The 23,310-nt window shown below is 38.6% G+C and overlaps 1 protein-coding gene across 3 annotated transcripts in view; it reads right to left on the bottom strand.

Moving 5' to 3' along the window:
• LOC105208046 (serine/threonine-protein phosphatase 4 regulatory subunit 1) overlaps positions 1-23,310 on the bottom strand; it is a 130,617-nt gene that overhangs the window by 91,548 nt on the left and 15,759 nt on the right. Inside the window, exons 3-4 of one of the 3 annotated variants that reach the window (XM_026136868.2) lie at positions 18,666-18,848; positions 14,191-14,371 (exon numbers count right to left, since the gene is read on the bottom strand). In XM_026136868.2, the coding sequence (XP_025992653.2) occupies positions 14,191-14,371; positions 18,666-18,848 (364 nt within the window). Of the gene's footprint in view, positions 1-14,190; positions 14,372-18,665; positions 18,849-22,345; positions 22,485-23,310 lie in introns of those variants that run through there. The other 2 variants (XM_026136870.2, XM_026136869.2) reach the window with 2 other exon arrangements.

Genomic DNA, 23,310 nt, shown 5'->3' with positions numbered 1-23,310 from the left:
CATTTATATAGAATCTTCCTCGCGAGCAATCTCGTCGATTTACCGTGATACATCAAATAAGCGCGCCGATGGCAAAACGAGAGGCTTGTTTTCCTGTTGCGCTGCGGCTTTTGGCGGCAATATGCGTTTCTTGCTTCGCCGGAGACTTAGCAGAACCGACAGATGCCAGTCGGACGGAAAAAGTAAAAAAGAGCAACGTGGATGGGGGATGAGCCTCCGCTGCTCGCACGACTGTCTGCGCGGTGTCGATTATCTTTTGTATTTATTTGGCCGGGCTTTTATTGCTCTTACTCGTTCGCTCTCCTCCTCTCCTCGGGCTCGCTTCTCGCTCTCTTTCGCTCGACCGCGAAAGCACGTAGGGCGTACGAACGGACAGGAAGTCAGATAACCATCGACCCTTACGCCTGGCGTCTTCGAGAAGCGAGCCCTCCGTTCGAGAGAGATTCCTTCTCGCACTCTCGAACTCGTGGCACTCGCATAAACGCGTGCTCGGGGCATCGAAAATATTTATCAGACACGCGCTTTCTAGCAGTCCCCAGCAAAAGTCGATGGATGATTTTAACGTTATGCAATATAACATACATTGTGTTTGAATATGTGTAAAGACAACTTTTAGCAGACAACTCGTGAACAGTCAAAATAAGCTATTGTCATACTGATCTATGGATTCAGATCTATTTTAAAAAGAAAGTTTTCAAAGAGGAATATATATTTGTGAAAACGAGAGCGTGCAAAATAATCCTCTACGATATGTAAAAAGATATTTAAAAATGTTTTTGAAAAATATACGATCAATAATCTGCGTAGATAAAAATAAAACAAAGTTAGAATATGGACGAATATTTTTCTATCGAGAATTATTGCAATAAAGAAGTACATTCGAATGTTCCAATATTGCGTTCAATGAAATTTTTGCGAAGGCGAAATGGGCTCCAAATTGTTGCAAGATGATCCGTAAAGCAGAGGGAGGGTGCGGGAAGCGAATCCTGAATATACCTTGTGTACAGACATACGATGCCTGCTGGATAACCACGTGGCGCGTGTGTCAGCTGCGATACGAACGACGGTAACCCGGGTTCCTGTCAATGCCGTTTGTACGCGCGTGAAGGAAGCTGCTCGAGCGGTTGCTCCTTCAATTTCTTTGCCGAAAAAGAGAGAGATAAATAGCGGTAGATAGAAAGGAGAGCGCGATGATGAAAAATCGAGAGCGAGGATAGAACGGTCAGAGAGAGAGAGAGAGAGAGAGAGAGAGAGTCGTGCGGCAAGATGGTAAAGGTAAGAAAGTAGGTGTACTGGTGGCGTACGCGCAACCTGGCTACCTGTACCTAATCTAAATTTCTCGGTTCCACCCATAGGGCCCATCGGGCCAGCACCCTGGAGCGATGCACGCGCTGCTACGCGGAAAAGGGAGGAGGAAGAGGGAGGAAAAAGGTGCACGGCACTAAGAAATCACTTCATCGCGGCAGATGCTACCGCGAGGTGTACGGAAGAGGGTAGGGAGCAGGAGAGAAAGGTAACTCGGCCCAATTTTTTTTTTCTTCTTTATCGTGACACGCTCGTGCGGAACTTGAGAACGTGTCCAGGAAATGTGCATTTATTTTCTCAGTTTAATATTCGTGAAAACAGGAATTTTTGATTTAATAAAATAAAGCAGGATAAAATATTTCAGTAAAAATGTGTTGTAATAGAAATTATATATCGAGTCTTTGTCATGACTTTTAATATATTTAATATATTTATCATTAAAGCTAAATGCAGTTAATTGAACTTCTAATTAAAATTTTATTAAAATTCGACTAATTCAATGTTTAAATGTTACTTTTCGTATCTTTAAAGTTTAATTTGTAAAATGCTCACATTATTTGCGATTGTTTAAAAATTGTTTTATATGTAGATATGTACAATAGATTTTATTGCAGAAAGATATTCATCAGTTAATTGTCACTTTTTCATTGTTTCTAATATACCAACGCAATTCTCATGTTAATCAAGTTTAGACAGATGACGCGTTGATAAATTGATTCGATATCGCAAAATACATTCGAGTTTTACAATGCGCAAAAAACGAATGCCAGCTCTCGGATGGATATAAACTCATCATTATCAAAAGGGATCATTAGTTACTCACGAAGGTAGGTTGCATGATCGACATCAATAAATGCGATGACATACAAGGTGTTTTCGAGAAGACTTGGACATGTATCATGGTCTTGATTGGATGATCAGACTTGGACATCCATCGATCGTTTTATTTATAACAAAAGCATTAAAGCAGTATCTTTCATACACAAAGAGCTAGTATTCCATAATCATTATATTTAAGGACTATCTTGAAGATAATGAAGCAATATAACATACAATCAGAGTCTGATACGAATCCTATACGAAATTGAATAATGAAAGTATTAAGAGAGAAAGATGCGTATAGATACGATAGAAAGGATAGAATTCATTTAATGAATCAATTCAATCGTATAATTTTCGTAATAGGGTCTTTATCTTTTTTTTTTCCGAAACGTAATCTCATCGACAATTTATATAATATCTGTTCTGAATACACAATTTGCGTTAGTTTGTTATCTCGTAAAAACATAATTAAAATATTTCCGAGTAGATAGCCACGTGTAAGACATGGCTACTTACTTCAGTTCATTAGTAGCTGCGATATGATCAAATTACGCATGTTATTAGCAACCAATTAAAACAGAAGATTCATTATGTTTTAATGAAAACATTCCTTCAGTATTTTAATAAAACTCCTGGGCTTTCTTCTAACAATATATTTTTTTTCATGAAGAATAAGTAAACATTTATAACAATAAATTAGTAATATTTTACTTTATCTTATTCTTTCATCCTGAAATGAATCTATATTCGAGAAAAATTTATGCAAATATGAGAGAGAGAGAGAGAGAGAGAGAGAGAGAGAATAAACGGGGACGGAGGGAGGGAATGGAGCAAAATGTGAGAGGAAGAACTGGGAGAGGGAGCGAGAAGGAAACCGAAGGAAACACATGCCGTGAAGGCTCGTGCCACGACGATCTAAGGCGTATCTCGCGAGCAGTTGCAGCTGCCTCACCGCGCGCGCGGCACAGCCGCAGCACAAACCGCCCTGTTGAGAGGCCCTGTCCTCCCCCCGTTCTCCGACGCGTCGCGTTTCTCGACCTACGGGGCACGCGGCGCGGCACCGGAGGGGCCCACTGCGTCCTTAAAACGAGCCCATCGTCCCCGGGCACCTTCCCTTCGCCGCGTCCGAGCTCCTTCCGAAGCCTCTCTCTCTCTCTCCCCCAAAAACCCCGCTACCGATCGCGCCGCACGAGGTGCCGGTCGAAAGGTGGTTAGACGCTTCGAGGGGGAGAGGGTGGGACGCACTTCGCACCTGGACTCTTCCTTCGTAGCGCGTGCAGAAACGCGAACGTGCATGACGGCGGCGGCAATTGGCCTCTCCTTCTATTTCCTTCTCTCTCCTTTTACCGCAGTCTCCCCGTGCCAACGGCAATTAAGAACCTGCCGCGCGATTGTCTTCCTCCGGGTGCAACAGACTGACTCATACCACTGTAATCCTACAGTGATGCGATCAACGGTCTTACAGACGGACACTAAATTCTTTTTTATTTATTAAAGTGGACCTATGAGTTTCGTCTTAAAATATGTTTTTTATTGCATGCTTTGGTAAACAACATATAAAAAATCTAAAAAAAAAAAAAAAAGTTTATATAAACTTCCTCAAATAAACCGTCAGGTGTTTCAGAAATTAAGCTCGAAAAAGTGGTATAATTATTAAATCAGTTTGTACGTTTATACACTCCGTTAAAGATGTGGCTGCAATCGCATTGAAAACTTGTTTCACCGATATATTTTGGTAGCGGACAGACGAACCAAGAGGGAAAGAGAGAGAGAGAGAGAGAGAAAGCGTCAGAAGCTGTATGCCTGGTCGAACAAATTTGATCGTTGTCGAACGTTTGACAGCGATTGGGCAGAGATATATTCAGTTACCGGGTTTAACGCGGGAGTCTAGAGTCGTAACATGATAACCAATCGCCTCACCTCTGTTCTTTTTCGAAGAAGAACCGGCCGTGGCGTTGAATCCAGTCGCCTAATGGATCAACGAATCGTTTCGTATTATGCGAGAAATTTTATCGAACATCTCGAGAAAGCATCAACCAAAATCTACCGAAAGTACATTATATTGTCATAAAATCATATTGCGAACAAGAACAAAGGAAAGAAGTAATTTCCAGCCAGTAAACTTATAACATTCACAAGTTAAAAGTTAAAATCGTTAAAATATTCATCTTCTACTAAAAATCTGAAATAATAAATTTGGGTCATTTTATTTCCAATATATTATATCTAGATATATCGTTAGAGTTTTTGTTCAGCGATTCAGCCCTTGGGCAGAAATAAAACCGTGCAAATTTCCTTATTAACGGACCTGACACTTCTCTTTGTGCTGCACCTCTCAAAAGCTCTCTAAGTGATACTCAAAATAACCGTCCAAATTTCTTTCCCGCTCAACTCACCTAAACTTCTTTTATTTCCGAAAACAGCTCTCAAATGATACTCGAATCCACCGTTTCTCAAGCTGTTGATAAAAGATTCGATCGAGCTATTTCATCCTCGGTCCTCTCGGCGAATGAAATAACCTGGGAGTTTCGTCACCGTGACCAAGAGAGAAAAGTAGAAAGAGGTGGCGAAGAAGGAATACACAGTGGAGAAACACTTAGGTGCCATCGTGTTTAATGCACGTCAAAAGGCTTTCGTCCTCGTCATCATCGTCGTCGTCGTCGTTGCCACAGTCGGATTTCTCTCTGAAGGAAGTTCTTTAACGTTGTCCCAATTCATGGAACGTTTGCGATGAGATAACCGATGAAAGATGTTGATCCTAGTATATCGCGATGGCGTTGCAGAGAGAGAGAGAGAGAGAGAGAGATATACCGCGAATTTATCGATGTCGGCTTAACGCGAGGAAATGCGGTAGAATCGTGCTTCCTTTTGACAGAATCATTCATTTTCGACGGCATTACTTTTCTTTATATTATTTTATATTGTTATAGTAATAAATTAAAATTAGGGCTTTTTGCTAATGTTCGTTGTTATTTGCGATATTTATTTTATGCCAATTATTTCGTAAACCTTTTTTTGCAGATACACAGAAAGAACAATTTTGTTGAATTACACAAATCTGAAGATAATTATGTTAAATCAATAAAAAAATTGTATCGGATGTTTAACTTGATTGTTAGAACGTCAAAACTGTTTGCACCAACATTATCATGCTTGATCAAATATAAAATCATTTTCTGATCTATAGCTAATTAAATTTTTTAATGCTGCAGTAAAATTGTTCTTTCCGTGCAATAATAAACATTTTTTTTCCTGGACAATATTTTGATTCATTGTGTTTATTAGAAAAAAAATAATGGAAAAATTAATGCACAATTAAATGCGTATACTGATGAATAAGAACTGTTTTTATATTTGTTTTACGAGTGTCCTTATTTAAAGCCTAAAATCAAAGTTCGCGAGTAATAAGTAATACGGAATCAAGAGGAAAATCGGCAACATCGTTGCAAGAACACGCTTCCAACAGATCGTTATTGAGGGTCACGTAGATTATTCCGGGGCGGGCGTCATTTCCGCGTGGGCGTGTGCCGCTTCAAGGGGATGAACAGGGGAAACGACGACAAGGACAACGAAAGGGAGTGTGATTATCCCTCTCACGTTGCTCTAGGATTAGATCGCGCCAGACACGACAGCTGGAGTGAATTTTTGAAATTCTATATGGTGTCTATTTCCTACGATCCTCCGAAACTACAGAATGAACAGCCCCGATCTTCGTCATCGTCTCGCTATCATCACAATATTACACATTTACCATATAAAAAAATTCTGATTTATGCATTACTGTTCAATTATACATTTATGCATTAATTAAAGTTCCTATTTGATATTTCCTACTTGTATATTTTATTGTATTTATTTTTCACACACAAGCGTTTTAAATGGCGACATTAATTTGTGATTCATATTTCTATTAATTTTCCATAGTATAAATATTTATATTATAAATATATTTTAACGTTTTTAGGACAGTAATAAATTTTCCTATTCAATATGAATGCGCCACTTGAATTTATTCCCGCAAAGTCACCCCATAACTAAACGAAATCATAATCGTAGCCGGTAACGTATATATCTAGAGGAGCGCACACGTCGCGGCATCGTCTTACAAATCTACATAGACTACGAATTAAACATTACGATTTAAATGGGAGAGGCGAAAACGCATGGCACGGGGGCATCGTTCGCACGCGTGTTTGCGAAGGGCGCAGTGTGTAAATTCGCATCTCGAAGCCACTGTTCCGAAGAAACGCTGGTCGTCGATCGCTGCAACACTCTCTCTCTCTCTCTCTCTCTCTCTCTCTCTCTCTCTCTCTCTCACTTTTCGCGCACACTCGCATCAGCCGGGCAGAGCACCCCAGAAGCGGCGAGACCCAGAGGGTGCATCGGAATCGTAGAGGTCCGAGGGTAACAAACGCGAGTAAAATGGATAAAGGCTACACCTGGCCTCCGGATGGTCGACGGCGGCACGCGCTACTCCTCCTCTCTCTCTCTCTCTCTCCCTCTCCGTCGCTCTTCTCTCTCCCCACGAATAAGTCTCGTTTCTACCCGAGTGTACACACCTGCCCCTCACCGACACGCATGCACGTTGTTACGGCCGTACGCGCAGCAAGGGTCGTAAACGCACACGGATTACTCCCGGCGATGCCGGTGGTGTGGAGGATGTGGAGAGAGACAGGCAGCCACTGCCGTAACCGGAGCGTAGAGCACCCTAAGCCCTTGTTTCGGGGATAGGGGAGAGACCATCGATATCAAAAAGGAATGATGTGTTTTTAGATTACCCTCTTAAATGTTTTGAAATTTTTGAACTAATATTCACCTACACTTGCTAGAAGTGGTATCCGTATTTTTCTTATAGTTTAAAAGTCACTTTGAAATAATTGAGTCTCTCTCTCTCTCTCTTTCTCTCTTTATAAAATAATCTGTAGCAGAGATTTTCATTTTTCATAACTATCGAAATAATTTTTAGAATTATCTAGAAAGCAAAAGTATTATTTTTAAGTACTATTTATAGATAATCTTCATGACTATATAGTCATGTATATAAAATATCTGTAAGTTTAATACTTATATTTTAATAGTCATATTTTTTTAAGTAATATTTGTTACATTATATTATAATAATATTTCTTAATCAAATCAAATTGATCTTGTTTTAGAGTGGCCACATAGACTACAATGTTATAACACGCGTATTAATTAAAGCAATTGCCAAATGAAATAATCATATCTACGATAGAATCAATTTAAAACACTATAATAAATTTTTGTGACGATGCATTTGGCCTTTCGCTTATAAAAATTATATTGTTTTATAATATTTAAAAAAATTTAAAAACACAATTTACTTAAAAGAAAGATTCAGAAAAATGTCTCGTTCGAAGCTTAAGAACTCTGTTACATATCAAAATAATCGTCACAATACTTAAGGCGGTATTCAAAAACACGGTGATATGACAAACAGAAAAAGTTCCGTTTCTAATCACGCAAAGGCGATACTCGCGTTTCGATAAATTTGTTATTTTCGCTCATTCACGATAACACTGATATAGGTAATTCTCTTGTTATGAAGATCGAACGTTTAACTTTAATTGACATTTGAAAAAACACCCGGCCCTGCCGACAGAGGAGACGAACGGGACAGACACAAAGCGAGAAGTTGCACGAGAGAGCAAAGACCTAAAAGCCGGCTGCTAGCGGTGACGCGACTGTTTTCGTAGCTGTTTCCGTTGGCGCTACCCTCGCCGCAGCTTCCTCTTCGTTAGCCTCGTCGATCCGGCGATCCCTTAATCCCTCCTTGGTTGGCGCATCGCATCGAAAAAGTAGTCACGCACATTTTTTTTCAAGACTCTCCCCAGGACATTTTACAATACCACACCGCGGAAACGTTTATCCGAGCAACTGATTGAAATCATTGGATTAAAATTTAAGCTGGAAATCCCCTGTAAGTTTCTATAACTTGAGATCTCTAAATTAGATTTTATTAAATTTTAACTTATAATGATTAAAATTTAGAATTTAACTCGTAAAAAAACTGCTTTTCCAAATAAATTTGTAACTTCGTTCTAATTGATTTTTGTTATGCAAACATATTTATGTAAGTGCAACGAATTTCTTTTTTTAGAAAAAATAAGTACTTCTTTTTGGACATAAACTTTGGAAATAAATAAAATAAAATGAATGGCCTGAGTAAAAGAGTGTTACTCGGCGTTTGCATATATTCGCGTGTGTAAATGCAAAATTTTCACATGGAAAAGTAAAGAACGAAGGATGCGAATCGAGCAACAAGCAAGCGAATGAGCGATAATCGGTGTGGACGAGTGCGCGTTATTAAAAGTTTACCAGCTTGCGTTTTCTACGTTATCGCGACACCATTAACGAGACTAGGGGACCTTAATGACCATTTTCCGTGGCAGATGTCTAAAGGTGTATCGTATATTGAACGACGCTGCTCGTTGTCTCGCATCTCTCGGCTCTGAAGAGTTATTAACGTATGATGGTTATACTTCCGAATGGAGACAGAGATGCGGAAAAAGTAAGTGGATAGTAGGTAAGACGGGTAACGACAAGAAGAAGGAACGAAACCGGCAGATGGTCATAGTGCGTAGGGCGCGTGCCTCGGTCGGCTTTACGACGATTTCTTTCGATAGAGGCAATTACGGATACTGGCACATCGTAATACCCGGCACGAGCGATTATTTATTCCTCGCACGCACCTCTCGTCTACATCTTCTTCAATAGATTTGCCAAATCAATAGCGTCAATTGCATAATCCGATATAAATTCTTTTTCCTCCCTCTCTCTCTCCCCGACTGTGATTTCTGGAAAAGAAAAACAATCTCCCGCGGTTACGATCTCTCCCATTGTAGTGACGGCGTACGTTATTGACGAACTGCCATTTGTTTTTACGCATCATGGTAAATGTTTCAGTTATTTACGCATGCAACATATTGACACGATGCAATGTTTACCGTGCTAGAAAATTCGCATCGGCCAATGCGCTCTCTTTCATTGCTTTGCGTCGCGCAATATCATGCAATCATGGTGCTATTAAAGGTGACGTTACTAAATCGTAACCTTCCCAATCTCTGCCCTTAAAAGTGAGTTTAAATTCTTATCTATCCAAAATCGTGCCCACGTGATACCATGATAAAGGATTAATTCAATATTGATTTACGATTATTATGAACATTCTACGCAGCTATCTACGCGATAGCTATGACAAATGATTATTTTTACTAATTGAACTCGGACATCAATATCATAAATAATAAAATTGCATGCATAATAAAACAGCGATTTCTTGGAACGGTAAATAATGTTCTTCTAATGTTGTATCATTTTTATTTCCGCCTCTTTAACGAAATCAACTGTTTTATCTTCGTAATGAGTCCATTCATGCGACATAACGAACGAATAAATAAATGATATTTCCTAACAAATAACTCCTCAATTTCTCATCAGGTAATAATTTTGCAAATGAAAAGCGGGAGTGAGCGACCAACAGCGGATAAAGAAAAAGCAGAGTAACGATCGGAAAATCATGCCATCTGGCCGAAAGCTGTGTTCACACTGAACAATGTCCGTATTATCTATTCTCCGCAGTGGCAACAGAGGCACGACATAGCAAATATTCGACGGCCGGGATCGACCCAGTCGAACCAAATTTCGTCGTTTTTGACTCACATCACTAACAGCGCAAATCGAATTGGTGGCGTGCGCGTTAGAGGGTTGTAATCTGCGATAAAGGACCTTCGTGGCCTGCCAACGGCTATTTATAATAGAATTAGAATCTGCCGTTGTAATGGTAACGGTGAATAAAGTGCAGCGATATTTCTCAGTGTGCATCAATTTAGAATGGTTTTATGAAGAAATTGCTTGTATACAATGCTTCGTGTAAATTATATGATTAATGAATATGGATAAAAAGTTACATAAATAAAAAGTGCTTTATCGATTAAATTTACATAAGCGAGTTTTACGTAACTTATAGATTCATAAGGACTGAATCTCTAAAGCTCTCTGGCAAAGTGTATTGAATGTCAACAACTAAAAAACAGAAATAATTTCACCTCGCCTCTAATGATGTCATTAAAATAAAATTTTAAATAATAAAAACAAATTATATAATATTTTAAAGATCAGAATATAGAAAGAGAGACTTGAAAGAAAGTAGAATAAGTAATGTGAAAACGATACTTGTTCATGATGTATGAAATGTCATAACGTATTTTTCACTTTTAATATATAATGTGTAACAAATGACAAAATTATTAAGTTTCGTTCAATTGTTAAGACTCTTTCGATCGCTTTGATGAAAAGGAAAATTTTCCCCCATACTTCTGCCAAACTTTCCAGACAAACGACAATTCTAATATAAGAAGCGAGCAGACGATGTAATAAATATAGCGAAAAGGAAGGGACACAAAACGACGGTACACGTGGAGGGCGTAGCAGGAAGTCGGAAATGTATTGAAATTCCAGAACTCGTTAAAGTATCGCGCCCACACGCTTCGGTCCACTTTCGGCGGCGAGTCGCGTCGTCCTCGGCGGTGGCGTCGCCGTCGCCGTCGCCGTCGCCGTCGCCGTCGCCGCCGCCGTCGTCGTCGTCGTCGTCGTCGTCGTCGTCTAGACTCCTTGCAGACATGACCTAAGGCCCGGATTAATTTTAGCAGTATTTTGTTTCGTCTGCCGGCCGGTGTCGTACGCACACGGCGCACCATCCGGACAAACCCGTCGTAACGACCCGCCGCCCCTCTAACCCGTTCGGTTATTCCGATATATTTCCCATGCACGCGTAACGCGCGTTTCACGGAACTACGTCGCGACGTCGAAAGCGTTAGCGCCCGTCTTGAACAGTTGCCGATGATGATTCTACTTGCTCATCAACAATTCTCGTTTCTCTGAAAAGAGATCGCCAGGTTGTTTCGACGATAATGGATAGTTAGGTTGAACGAATGGCGCACAAAAGAACAAAGAATCCGTGTTCTACGCGCGTTTAACGGATAAATTTAGCTGCAGACGAATTTTATTCATGTCATCTGATGTGTGGTATATTCGAGGTAAACACAGGATTAAAGTCAAGCGGTCACGTTTAACGTTAAGCGATGCGAATAAAGATCAAAGTGTCAGGAAGATATGCCTTCGCGCGAAAATGCTTTCAAGATAAAGAGATACGCCACGGGGTTTAATATTAGCGTACGCTTTTACCGTGTATTAATTTTTTACGTGGAAAAAATGAATTTAATACCGTGAGTTTCACGGGGGTAGAGCGAGCGCGTATGTCTACGATATTCTTCGTCGAGAAGAGTCTTGGTTTCTACGTCAACCCCGACGTCTCCCGGGATCATGTACACCGGAAGAAACTACATGGTTACACGTGGAATCCTGTGAGCGCGTAATACGCGAACGTTATCCCTAACCGTGCGTAATCAGAAACCGTCCAATAATGCGTCAGCAATTACGAAACACGTCTATTAATTACTGCATCGTATTGGAGCAATTACGACACACTATCTCTTTCTATTGATCTAGAGATAAATCGTCAATTTGATCGACTTACACTATGAAAAATGTCGTTATATAGAGCATATAATGTATCTTAAATATGCTGAAAAAAAGCTATCCAAATAAATAGGAAAAAGTTGCTGAATACGGTCTCCAAAAACGTACCTTATCAATATTTTATATTTTTACTTTATATGAGCAATGTTTAATGACAAAAATAACATCAAATATGAAATATATTTAAAAAAATAGCAGTGGTAACGCATTCGACGTACTTTCCCCTACATCTGTTTAAATGTACACTTTTTATTTGTATCATTTTATGCAACACCTTTTATATTGTTTCGTAAATGATAAGAGGATTAAACTTTGGGCAATACGAACTAAGATCAGGACGTTTCTCTTGAAAGTTTGATGTATCTTTTCGTGGAAGGTCCGATTATGTTCGATCGCGTATGCTAATATTCTTCGTCTACGGTCTCGTGCATGGACTACAGTTTGCGAAAAAAAACAACGGCGGTTTCACCGGCGACTGCGGCAGCACGCTATTTCCGCTTTTTGCCTAGGTCCACTTAACCGCGAGGCGAATCGAAAACTCCTCTACCGTAGAAGATTTATATTTTTCCTGTAGTTACATACGCGTAATAATTCCTGGAATTTTTAATAAGGTCACAGAGATTTTCATCGCAATAATTTATTCGGTATAAAGTACTTGAAGGCTTAAGAAATGTGCGTGCAAAACATATAAACATGAATAACGTTGAACGTTATTTATTTGAAAAAAATTTACTTTCTAATGAAAATCTTTGCCCGTTTTATATTTCTCAAATATAAAATGTCAAATGCAATGATTATTTCGTTTATTGCACAAATTATTTAAAAAAAAAAAAAAAAAAAAAAAAATTGTTAGTATTTCGAAAGATTATGCCATTAATGAAATTCTTTACAATATGTGAAATGAAAAATGGGAATGATGTAATCTCTGTACTTTTACAGTATATAAAAAGAACACTTGAAAAAAATAGCTTTTTAAATATATTTTGACGCTTGCAGCGATTCTTGCATCGATTCCTATATTTTGCAATGATAATGTTCTCGATGACCTCGTGTTTGCGAATACATGGGAGTGTACCCGCGTATATACTTGCTTCGAAGTTCGCTCATCCGAGACGCGTCCAAATGCCCCGAACGAGAGAACGAAGACAAATGAAGAAAACGAAAAAGAGAGAAAGGGAAAGAGACAGATAGGGGAAGGGACAGCATAAAGGATACCGCAAAGAGAAGGAAGGGGGATGGTCGCACATACGGGACAGAGAGCGAGAGGCCGGATGACGATGACCTCAAACGAGGCGCCCGGCAGTTGAAACGGCGTAGAGAGAAGGGAGGACGCGACGCCGCGCGCCGCGACGCTGACGCACCGTGTATATTTGGCTAGTCCGCGCTCACAACGTCCGAATCATGCATAGCAGCTTCTTCTTCTCGTAGTAGGTAATACGTTCGAGCGAATTCTGTCTACACCGATATGAGCCGTCGGGCGGAAGGGTACGAGACTAAGAATAAGCATTTGAAGAAATTGGAAGAAAACGCGACGTTTTCAACGGAGGAAGTTCATTAAACTCGCTTAACATTTTACGAGAGAGAAATCTGAAAAAGAACTGAACGATTTTCGAAAGCTAGGAATATATCATTATATTGTGTTTCGGTAAATTTTATGCATCATAAATATATATTATATGTATAAGATATCATCTCGTGAAGAATAATTTCAGGAAATAAATCACAGAGCGGTTTAACTTGAAATAAATTATTGCTTCTTCCAACCAGTAACTTCTATTTAAATAATCACCTCTTTGATCAATTTTTAAGAAAAAAATGACACTTAAACATAGCATTATGTACACGCGAATATAAACAGCAATTACTTGAGTATTACGAGAGTCTTATTCAAATAACCCAATAATCAGAACGTTGTGTGGTAACTAGTGTGGCAGTAGTTTCGTATGTTAAAATAGTAATAATGGCCTATCTACTTATTATGGAATTGTGCGTGTTTCCGATTTCACCTACTTCGTGTAACTGCTTATGTGCTGGCTATAATTATACTGAAAATATAATGTACACTCTTTTATATATATCTCCAGTCATCAAAAGAACTACTGGACCACTGTAGTATCGAGCGTAAAATGAATTATTCATTATTAATTATCCAATATGTAATCATGAGACTGAATAGAGAATCACGGTGAAGCGCAAAATAATGACGGGCAAAGCGGAAGATATAAATGCTATTGCATAGCGACACATCGACGTAATCTACGCTATGCGTTTGGATTAATCGATAGCGATCTCTCGCACGATGTACATCGTCGTACTCTCGATTTTTCCATGCCAACGTCACGATCGCTGAGAGGATGCTCCGCGTATGTTTTTACTTAGCTTTTATACGGCCAACACTTGCATATTTCCGTATATGTCGTAAAATATTTGCCAAAGCGAGAAGAATGGAGTCATACAACATAAATGACGGATTTTTGGAGGTCTGAAACGAGCGTTACTTACCGGTCGAAGTTCTTTTCCGAACTGGCGTGTTGCTGCAGCCGGTTAATTTGAAAGAGCTGTTCGTCTCCTCCGCCTTCGTCACCTCCGCCCCCGCCCCCGACACCGTCCCAAACATCGGTTCTGGATCCGTCGGAGCTTTCATTACTGTCATTGACCTCTTCGTCATCCTCGGCTTCCATTGCTGCACATACGATAGATTCAGAATTAGAAAACAAAATTTTAATTTATTGCTATAATAACAATATATTCAAGGGTGAAAAGCGAGCAAATTAAGTTGTTTTATAAGTAATTTAGGTGTCAATTTACATATATCACGGGACAAGTCTTAACTCAGTCTTCTTCAACCGCATATTAGATTAGAAATTGTAAATTTTTACTCCAAAAAAATTGTAATAAGTAGATATGATTTTTAGATAATAAATATAAAATATAGAAAGCAATATATAAATAAAATACAAAAAATTGAAATTTGAAAAAAATTAAAGTCTGAAATTAAAGTTCGATGTCACAGTAGCTAAAGCTAGAAACCCCTTTCGATAAGAATTACAAAGTGACGTCCCCGAATTTTGATAGAAACCGTTATTTTTCAACAAACTAATCGATTTAATACCAATTTAGCCCTTATTGTCAGAAAGATTAACAAATTGATCAAACTGTCAAATTATACAAAAAATTTCTTTTCTGTGATCAGATTCAAGAATTCTGTTCTTCTAACGTGTTGCAAGTCAGAAATAATTTAAAACTTATTTCTATTACTCAATATTTACAACATGCATTTACAACACGAAGCAATTATGACGAAAATGATAAAGATTATTTAACAGGCATTTTAGATTTTTGTTTCAAGAAAAAAATCAAGATACTAATGTATATACAAAGATTAATGCTATAAAAATAAACTTTCTATCTTTAATAATATTGATATGAAAACATAGCATTGTTGATTAAAAATTAAATTTCGCACCATAACTATTTCCGATTTTTGTTGAAAAATAACGCCAATCTAACTTTTTAACTATTATTTCGTGACTTTTACTAGAGTCTCTAGTTAAAACAGCATACACCTCCAAATCATAAAATATATGGAGATATATGGAAAATAATAAATTGTCAGAGAATTAAAATTTAGATAGAAAATTAAAATTGCGGCATATCGAATTTTCATATAGAACTGAGACTGTCTCTTATTCATATACATACATACATACATATATATTGAAGGGAAAAAAAAAACAGGATGGCTTTTACTATAACGTGACAAAATCAGTTATTTAAAATTGTCATCTATATGTTGTCATTATTTATATTATTCATGTTTACGAATATAAATTTGAAAATAGAAATAATACAATCTTAACGAGCATATTTATACTACAAACATAAATAAATTCTCAATCAAATAATGTTCAATCGCAATAATGACACGACAATTGGCGCGTTTTCGTACATTTCTTAAATTTAACTTTAACGAAATTGTACTGTTCCGTTTCCTAAAATAAGCGTACAAATTTTAAGGTAATTTTTCGAAATAATTTATCGGAAGAATGATCTTCGACAAATCGTTCACATTGACCTCAGAAGAATGACCGAATCGATCGTAGACAGATCGTACGCCCGTAATTCGATTTCTTTTTATCCGCCATGAAGAACGAAGCCACTGACTGCGGAAGGGTCGGCGAATGTAACGAGTACGATGGCAGCGACAGGTGATGCGATAGCAGCAAGGAAACGATTCAAAGGAGAAGATATCACGGACATCCCCGAGACTTTGAACGAGCTCGCCCCTACTTAAATCTCCGCTCTTCCTCGCTATCCTCTATCTTGCCTGCCCTGCAATGCCCCCGTTTGTGATTTTCTTCGCCCTTTACACTCCCGTTTAGTATTGATTTCTATCGATCTTCCCTTTTTTTCTTTTTATCTATCCCATTTTCCCATTCTATCTGTTCAACGAAAGGTAATGAACTAAGACAAACAGTTATTGGTTACCGGCCATACTTGAGTTCATGAGCTTCCAATTAGGTTAATTCTTGCGCTTATGCCAAATTATTATGACAGTGCATTCCACATTTCTCTAACGATGATTACAGAGTAATCACATAATAATTATCGTAAATAATGAATGCGAATAAATATATTAAATAAAATTATAATCATTCTTTACTTATAAAATCGTATTTAAAATCGTTTTCCCTTCCCGTATATTATGTCGTATATTTCTCTGAAATATAGATTATATTTTCATAGTTAAAGCAATTTCTTTCTTCTTTGATTGTTAAAGAAATATAAGCTGAAAAAGCAAACGGAAAAAGTAGAATAAAAACGACACGTGCCTTAGTAAGTCATCGAAGAAGGAAAAATATATAAAGAAAAAAGAAAAACCAATACAAGGTACCAAAAAGAGAATCGATATATTGATTTCTCATCTGATATTTTTGCCTATCTGATTGTGGGCTCTTTTATCGCAAAATTCGATCAGATATACCAGCTTTTCTATCTAAAACGAGTATCCACTCTTTTCAAAACTATTTTCTTTATTGTACTACACAATCTCCGATGTATTACTCTTTTATAATAATATATCGATCGGAAGAAGATAGAAGCTGGCTCCAAAAGTTCAATATGTCGTGCACATAAAAATTTTTCTAAATTGTAACATAAATTAGAAAACATTTTTTGGCCTTATTTCCCCTGCATTAACTTTATCCATGAACTATTATTTCTGTCAAAGAAGTACATGTTTTTGTCATTAATTATGTGCAGTAAACTGTGATACAATCGGCGAAGAAATAATGTTGAGAAACATAAAATAAATGTATTGCTTTTTGAAGATTATTTAGAATATAAAATAATTACTTTTGTTTTATTATATAGGTACTTATATATCTATTGCATTTATCTTTTCAGAATAATTAGAAATAGTTGGAGTATTACCGTTATATACTACCATCTTGTTTGCGAGTGTCCCTGGGGTTTGTGTTTTGTATTTGCCATATCATACGTCTACATCGAGAGATCAGTGAAAACTGACAACGGTATGCCAGGTATCGTAACAAATACGCAATGTCAAGTAAATAAATTCTCTTGCGAAAGTGTTTTATATGAGCACAAGTGTCAGTACACATTTAAAATAGCTTCTCAGAGAGCACATAACCAATGGAGAAAAATTCTATAAATGTTATTTGCTTTTTTATACAAGAAATAATTTCTCATTCAATTTGATGGATAATTTGCATTTAATCTCGTATGTGATAAACAGTAAAATTTTGCAATTTCATATTTCATATATAATAAATGCTTAATATTTATGTCAAAGTATTACCCAAAATTAAAGAAGTACAATTATTATTCTATTATAGTTATTTTAAAATACGTTATAAATTTCTGAGAATTAGAGAATTACAGAAAATTAAATTTATAATATATAAAATAATTCAATTAAACTTATGTGAATTATCTCTTGTTTTCCGCATTTATATTAATCGTTTATAGACATTTTTAAAACCAATGCTATAATGGCTTTTCTTTTCGCAATATTACATATGATATATCGATACAAACTGACTTTTTACGTACATTAATATTTATTTTCAAATATTAAATTTAATAAATCTGAAAAATAGTCGCAGAATTAAAATACTGTTACTGTGTATTAATAATGCACGTAATTACTACAGTACATGCGAATAATTACTACAGTTTTAATATTCAACATACGAATTTATAAAATTGTCATTCTTTTTCTCATGAAATTGCGCATAGTCAATGCGTAGGAAACTGGAGCCACCACCTTATGCGTTATCACGCTTTCTCTCTCTTTAGATTTCCCTCTCTCCTGCGACCTTCGGAAAGTTCTCTCCCCTTTGCTCCATTCGTATTAGGCGCCACGATTGGGCGCCAAATGACGGCGACCACGACTATGAGGGGTGCTACCAGAGGGATGAAGATCGCGGCATACGGAGGGTGAGAAAAGGGGAGATAGGAGACAGACAGAGCGAGCGAGCGAGCGAAAGAGAGAGAGAAAGGAGGAAGGGAGAAAGGGGAAAGAGAGAGAGAAAGAGAGAGAGAGAGCGACGGAGAAAAGGGGGATAAACGAAAGGGAACGAGAAAGACAGGAAATGTGTGGAGAGAGCAGAGGGGCGTGGCAAGATGAATGATCGCAAGACGCGGGAGTATTGATCTCGGGAACTGTACTCTCTCTCGACGGCGTAGTCTCTAGCTTTCTCTTTCTCTCTCTTTCTATTCTCTCTTCTTCGTATATACGGTATGTCTCCCCTTGCCTGCCGTAGTCTCCTCTCTTCCGCTCTTGCTTCGTCCGTTCTATCTCGAGTTCTCTCTCCCGCGTCTCTCTCTCCCGCGTCTCTCTCTCCCGAGGCTTCGCACCCCTGTACCGGGGGTTGGATGCCACGGCGGTTGGGTTCAGGGTCATGCGTGCACCCCCCTCGCTCTCTTCCTCTCTCTCTCTTTCTCTTTCTCACCGATCTCTCTAGCTCGGTTCTTTCCGTCCGTCCTTCCTTCCTTCCTCCAGCGAGGGATCCTCCAGCGAGGGAGAGGTCGTCCCCGTCTGGATCGAAGCCGGAGAACCTGAGGAAGACCCTTCTCTCGCGCCTCGATATATCCAGACTGCCGACCAGTTTCACGACCACCAAGATCTACAACACCTTTGTCGTTCGATAATGCAGTATGTTGTCTTTTTGCTAAACGTTCTTAACATCCGCGATATAATAACCATCACAAATATCGAAAGTTTTGACAGAAATTATTAAACACCGCCGAGAATCTTTAATATAAGTACTCGTGTAATATTTTGCGATATTGTTAAAACGACGATGACAAAAGGATTTATTTAACATTTAATTCGTTATAATTTTATTAATTGTATATCCTTTAACAAATAATGAATTTAATTTGGTTTAATTATTGAAAATGCATAAGCGTAATTTGAAAAAAGGTTTGACAATGTGACGTTGTCATATTATTATTGTTACAATGAATCTACCGCGAAACGTTATTTACTGCAAAGCGCGCTGCGTATCATCAATTGTCATAAGAGGGGTTAACACGGTCACTGCTATTCATTGTTAGTAATAACCGAAGTACGGGGTACACGGAGGGCGAACCCGACAAACGTGACAGTCTCACGAAAAGTAATTACTGCCCTCTTATTCCACAGTTATTACGATGAAACGGCGTCCGAAAGGAAACCATCCACCGAGCACCTTCATTATTTTTATAAAACGTAGAAATGCTCAAGGATGTAGATTAATATTTTCTCGGTAGTTGACCACTTTGTAATGGAGATGGCATTTTATCGAACTGGTGATTACCATTTTAATTACAATCTTGTCATGTTATACGACGCGAGCAATGATCGAGCTTATATTTTCAGACCTTCTGTGAGAAAATAAACTCGTATAAGTGTATAGCAAATTTTCAATCAATTATTTAGATAAAGAGATTATAACTGGTGTATAACTTTAAGCTGTTCGCAATGTTATAGCTATACATCGAACAAAGTATACTATCACGTTCTCAGTATTGCCAATAAACGTGAAAATTTTTTTTTTGCATTTATAGCATTAACCTTGCAAGAATTCATTAAAATTTCCATTAGCATAATCGCAGCTTAAATTGATTTTAATTATTCCTCAAATTAAACTGAAAATTGCGCGTTTACGTTTCGAAAGAAAATTCAAGTTTGGTCTCATCATTTAATTACATCGAGATTCAGGTACCCCAAATATTGCGACGTTGTTAGGGCGCTACGTGATCAAAGGTATTTATAGGGAAATTGTGAAAAGAGTTAAAAAGGGGAAGTAGCTTAACATTACATTACAATGTAAGCATTTCTTCCTCGCATGATTCGTGATTACCCGAGAAGGCATATAATCAGGAAGTACGCGGCAAATATTTCCCTTCCGCAGCGACGCACGAAACTCGATGGGTGGTGTCACCACAATGCATCGTAATGACAGATGGGTACGAAGTCCAGGATAATCATAGGCTAAAAGAAGAACGGACAGTTGGCGAGCGAAAGTTTTTTCTCGCGAAGAGAAGAGAAGAGAAGAGAGTAGCGCTCCACGTGAGTTCAATTTTGCGTCGCGTTTCGCTGAAAAGTGAGGTGAGCTCATATGTATGGAGGTATCGATGCGGCGGCTCGTGACGATGGTGAAACATTTATTATTCAGACGGCGTAGCGTACTCTCTCTCTATCGGCAAATGATAAAATGAAGTCGCTTCTGTTGCTGCACTCGCGAATATCGGACGACTGTAGGTTCTCATCGACAACGAGCTCGTGTCGACTTACGTCAATTTAGAAAAGAAGGTTTTTAGATCGTGGCGCTGCATTACTTATTTATACCATTGAGCTCGTGTACCTCGTTGGTTATACTAGAAGGCGCTTAATGTCCTTACATTAACTGTGTGGAGGAGTAAACGTGTATTTTACGAAATACGTAAAGACACGTCGATAGACAAGGTGTATATGGATAACATGCATTCAAATGTAGTGTTCCTACATGGCAAGTAAAAGTTTCCTGCATGATTATACGCGAATTACAGACGGATTCGCCGCCGCATGACGAGAACCATGCTAATTGATACAAGTTCGCGGGGTGTTCTCATTTATGCAATATTAATTGCATTCCGACGATAGAGTCGTGACGTCAATCATCGCTGCTCCAGTTGATCGAATTTCACGGTAACGTCTATATATGCGGTATTAATATCATTCCCAGAGACATGTCGATCTTCCATTCGAATCAACGTTTCGCGAAAGAAGCAGTTTTCGGGAAATTCAAAATGCATTCATGCATTGATTTTATAATAAGGGGGAAAAAAATTTAATGAAGGAATGTGTCGCATTAAAATATTAAGCAGTTATCACCAATAAAAAAAAATGGGCAGATACTTTATCAAAAATATTAATTCTTTAAGTGAAAATAAATTGCAAATTATTTCCAACATTTACAAAAAATTAATTTTTTGTAAAAAAAATATACATTGTTAATATCATATTATTGTCAAAAGATTCTTTCTTTATCCGTGAGTTTAGTGATTTTCAGTATTTGTCACAGAGAGAGAGATAAAAACAGATATTTCATTAAAGGCAAAGTATAATGATGAATAATTTAAGCAATCATAATCTAAATGTTGGAATGTAATAATAAAATTGTCAACGAAAGAGGTCAAGCATCAATCATAAAAAGAAGCGCTCTTCTCTCTGTATCGAGCTCTGTGACCACGAAATATTTCACAGTGGCTCTTCTCTCTCTTGCAGAAATTTTTCGCGAGATTCTTGATAAAAAAAAGGGGAACAGGGGTAAGAGGATGTTTTTTTTTCTCCCAAAGCTTCGAGAATCTGTGCGGTACGCGGGGTACGCGGAATTCCTGCGTGGGACTGATGTGCTCCTCTCTCTCCCACCGCTATCTCTCTCTCCTCCCGATCCCTCGTGTACCACCCAACGTCCTCAGCATGGACGAAGGTAGCAGGACGAAGGACGAAAGGAAGAAGAAAAGTGTAAGGAAGGCGCGCGGAGATAGATCAATAACAAACCATTATGGACCCTCCGGGACTGCGAAGCGAACGTCGACGACGATTCGACGAGTGTTTCTCTTTCGTAATACCCGATTTTAGTCGCGAGATATCTCACCACGCTAATTACACAACGTATTTTCGTCAATGAGATAGATTTGTGAAAGGATAAAAAAAGAGAAATCAGTTAATTAGATTAGACGATTAATAATAAAAGAAGGAAGAACGAGTAATCATTCACACAGCTTTCGTTTTAGATTGAATTGCTGCAAGCGACATGCATAATTTTATTATCCTTTTCAATGCATTTAATTCTACGATTTGTCCTTCATCTTGCTCGTTAAAAATTTAATATTAAAAAAAAGATCTTATTAATTTCCTGAAAGATTACTCTTGCAAAACATTTTGATCAAACTCTTGGAATTACGAAGACGACAGTAAAATAAACTGGACAGATTATCGATTAACGTCACGTTATAAAAGTTATTTAGCGAATATCAATAGCGTTCTTCTGCGAAACAGATAATCAATCGTGACTTTAGATCGGATCGCGCATTATTCGTCAAAATCGCTAGCCGCAATTATCGCAACTAGATATTCAAGTAAAAGGGAAAGAGATCTTACTCTAGGAGAATGCGCGATCTCCTCCGTGTTACGTCGAGGGCAGCGGGAAGTGCTTCTTTCAGGTATATATCCAACATAACGGCGAGAGCGGCGAGCACCATAAAACATTATCTACGCCGTATTTCGACATGGGCGCGCACTCGAATCACGCACACATCACATTTTCCGCGAATCGATTCGCACGCATCGCACGACGAGAATCACTCATTTAAGCTGAAGGACAGCCGATCACTTTAGCGAGGAGCGATGACGTGATAACTGTACGCGAAATTCCATGGAAGGTCGCGCGATCAACGACATTTAAAATCTACTTGTAGAAGTGGCCCAGTTCCCTAATAAGGTAAACTTGTTGATGGTAGACGATGACAAATTCGATCCAGCGGCTCGTTCCGCCGCTTTTCCCGCTTAGGCGACAACGAAATCGGTGCTTTCGCGGGGTGGAAAGGTATCGGAGAAACCGGATGCTGGAACGGGCTCTCTCTAGAGAGGCCGGCATTTTCCGACATCATTTGGCCGAAACGGCCATGCGTGGGCTGGTCGTGCACGTCTTCGCCACTTTTCGTCATGCCTCGCGATTTTCACAGGAACGTAAAACGAGAGAACCGTCTTCTTCGAGGGAATCACCCCGCGATACTGTTCACACACCGATACTTTTAGAAGAACCACCCTACGTCAATGTCGCGACGTCAGCCATGCTGAACCGAAATTTCCCTCCACCGAATGCCGCCCGACTTGAGACTCGCCGCCGATCGACATCGCGATTCACTTGGTTAGAAACGTTTACGAGAACATCCCTCGGAATGTCGTAGACGACGAATTTACTGCTGTTCGTGAACTTTGCGCCGCGTTCCTTCCCGATGCGTAACGCGACAGCGGCAGAGAGGCCGGCCTTTTCAACACGCATGATTTAACCCGAGATCACGCGTACTCCCATCACTATCGTTTATCATCTGAATCTCTATGTC

The sequence above is a fragment of the Solenopsis invicta genome, chromosome 11 (assembly GCF_016802725.1).
Source record: "Solenopsis invicta isolate M01_SB chromosome 11, UNIL_Sinv_3.0, whole genome shotgun sequence".
Taxonomy (NCBI): domain Eukaryota; kingdom Metazoa; phylum Arthropoda; class Insecta; order Hymenoptera; family Formicidae; genus Solenopsis; species Solenopsis invicta.
Note: the sequence above shows the minus strand (reverse complement) of the source record. Positions and strands in the feature narration are given on the sequence as shown.